At 36.7% G+C, this 2,798-nt stretch overlaps 1 protein-coding gene across 1 annotated transcript; it reads left to right on the plus strand.

The window, feature by feature from the left end:
- The first annotated feature begins 23 nt into the window (after positions 1-23).
- LOC105268316 (activating signal cointegrator 1 complex subunit 1) lies at positions 24-1,587 on the plus strand. Its single transcript, XM_011307765.1, has 5 exons — positions 24-324; positions 432-860; positions 935-1,098; positions 1,173-1,303; positions 1,371-1,587. Exons 1-5 carry the CDS (start codon positions 113-115, stop codon positions 1,482-1,484), a joined length of 1,050 nt encoding a protein of 349 aa, XP_011306067.1. The 5' UTR covers positions 24-112; the 3' UTR covers positions 1,485-1,587.
- Positions 1,588-2,798: the final 1,211 nt, after the last annotated feature.

Here is a 2,798-nt window from a genome sequence, read left to right on the forward strand (position 1 = left end):
AAAAACCGCCAACTTCAGACCCCAGAAAAAACCGCCAACTTCACATTAATTTATTTTTCACTAGCAATTATTTCAATTGTCTCTAGCAATGTTCACTTGTTCATAACAGATAATGGATATCTTGGAACCTGACACTGTATGGGTAAGTGGTCGTCGTTACAGATATTTCGAGAGTAATTTCTGGTCGAACGAGCAAACCACACCGTATGAAGAACATTGTCAACCGGAAATGAACGAGATAACACCGGAGACGAGTGAAAACGATTCAATTCCCATCGAGGAAATTGACGGTGGAAAATTCCGCCACATCGTGGACATCCCCAGGTACATTTTAAAATCAATACACATTTATCTAAAAAATATATTCCCGAGTCCTCCACTGGAGCCACTGAATCTAATTATTTTTACTGAATATTTATTTGGCATTTCAGTGCATTTTATGGACACATCATGGGTTGTCAAGGGGCCACAAAGAAAAAATTGGAGATGGAAACGAAAACAACAGTGAGAGTTCCCTACAAAAATTCCTCAGACCCTCTGACGATCACTGGAGTGACTGCAAGGGATATCATCTCGTGTCGAAACAGGATGGATTTATTGGTGGAAAAGGCGAAAATTAAAATGCCACCCACTCATTTCGTGTCGATTCCCCTGAACACAGAGGAAATAATCCAGAGTTACGAGAGATTTAGGGAACGAATTGTCAACGATCCGGATTTTAAAAATATGAGGATCGACGAGAAAATGTTCGTTAAACCGACTACATTGCATGTAACGATTGGAATGCTCCTCTTGCTGGACGAGAAGACGACGAAAGAAGCTGCAGATGTCCTCAACGAATGTGTCGAGACAATAGTCAAGTAAGTTAATTCTTCGTAACAAAAAAATAGTTATTAATTAGAATAATCATTTATTTCAATATTTTTTATTGCAGACCGATTATTAAGGGGCTCAGCAAGCCTTTGGTGGTGAAAATACAAGGGGTGGACTGCATGAATGACGATCCAGAGAAGGTAACAGTCGTCTATGGAACAATTCCAACGAACGAGACACTCCAGGAAATGGCAAATAAAATATTTCAATTCTTCATTCAAAAACGTAACATCAATCACCAGTGATTCCTTATGGATATTCAAGATAAATATAATTTATAATTTTTATGGAATTTTTAGAACTGATGAAGGTCACTTACACAGAAAATGTCAAACTACACATGACTCTGATAAAATCGAGTAAAGTAGTCCCCATAGATCAGAGAAGAGGAAGTCGCAAAATTGATTTTAATGCTCGAGAGATATTATCGGTGAGTTTTATCACTCCACGACTCAAATTAATATAATCACTGTTTTTTTTTTATTTATTATTTCCAGACCTTCAAGGACTACAACTTTGGGGAAATGGAGTTGAAGCACTTGGAGATATGCCACAGGCATTCGAAAAACGACGATGGCTCATACAAAACCATTGCAAAAGTCGAATTATAAAACAGAGAGGCATTCTAATAAAAAAAAGAGTACAACTGTCACTGAGATATTCCCCCTCCACAGTTTCATTCGAGAATAAAATAGAGGTGTTTGAAAGATATTATTCATTTATTGTTGGAATGCTGATTGATAATTGTACAATTTTTTTCAAAAGTGATTAGAATTCAAATATTAAAGTGATCGGTGGGTCGTCACTCATCATCATTTGGACCTGAAGTTTGAGTTCCGACAGATCTGAAATATTTTCCATTAGAATCGATTCTCGTAAAAACAACCCCAGCTATGGAACTAGCCCCTCCTCCAGTGGCTGAACCTAGTGCAGCAACAGATTCCAGAATAGTTCCAGTAGCTCCAGCACTCTGGAGAACAGCAACAGCTTATCCAGTAGCTAACTGATAACGTATTGGCGCAGTAAATATTCATCTCGGAGAAAAGCATGTCGGGGGATTTATTTCAACGCTCGAGAGGAAATATCGGTGAGTGTTATCACTGCACGGCTCAAATTTATAAACATCTCAATTTTTTTTTATTAATACAATTGTTTTTCTGTTGATTGTTTTCAGACCCTTGGAGGAAACAATTGCAGCAGTCGAATTAAAAATCCACTATTGGAACATCGGATTGCAGTCAATTATCTCAATCATCATAAATTTCGGTAATTATTGAATTTGTGAATTACTCTCTTTTCTCAAGAATGCGTATATAGCTTTAGAGTCTTGGTTACTGGAATATTCCTTGTAATTGTTTAGAATAGACAAATGAATATTTCTCAACAATGTCTTATTATTCTGTATTCATTTATATGAACTCAATGCTGCAATAATTTATTCATCAGAAATTCAATAACTTTTCTATTTTTCCACTCATGTTCTAGGTTCTCGCGACGGATTCGCAGTTCTCCAGGTAGCAGAGCAAAAGCATATCAACGGCGATGGCATGACTTTTAGAGAAAACATAAACCACTGGAGAAGTCGGTAAATAAACGTCCATACCTTCCTCCAGGAGGTCTCCACCACGTGCCAAATGCGCCTGCACCTGGATAACAGCTGGAAACAATGTTTACAGACAATTCCAAGCAAATAATGATCATAAAAACATCATATGAATTAATTATAATATGTAAAACTGAATTGTACTGTTTTATAAATGCGTGTTCATAAGTAAGAACGAATAAAAATAAATAAATCATAATTATTGGTGTTATTATTATTATTCCTATCCGAATTATGATTATTATTGTCAGTACCTGCGCCATCTCAGCTCCTATGGGTCGTAGAGCAAAATCCTTGAAAAATAGCCTTAACCCTAGACTCT

This window comes from Fopius arisanus, unplaced genomic scaffold (genome assembly GCF_000806365.1).
Source record: "Fopius arisanus strain USDA-PBARC FA_bdor unplaced genomic scaffold, ASM80636v1 scaffold00056, whole genome shotgun sequence".
NCBI classification, from domain to species: domain Eukaryota; kingdom Metazoa; phylum Arthropoda; class Insecta; order Hymenoptera; family Braconidae; genus Fopius; species Fopius arisanus.

Excerpts from the sequence above, each read along its gene's own strand:
- LOC105268316 (XM_011307765.1), top strand. The coding sequence starts at position 113 with ATGGATATCTTGGAACCTGACACTGTATGGGTAAGTGGTCGTCGTTAC. Across the intron at positions 325-431 it reads CACATCGTGGACATCCCCAG|TGCATTTTATGGACACATCA; the intron begins GTACATTTTAAA and ends TTGGCATTTCAG. Across the intron at positions 861-934 it reads TGTGTCGAGACAATAGTCAA|ACCGATTATTAAGGGGCTCA; the intron begins GTAAGTTAATTC and ends TTTTTATTGCAG.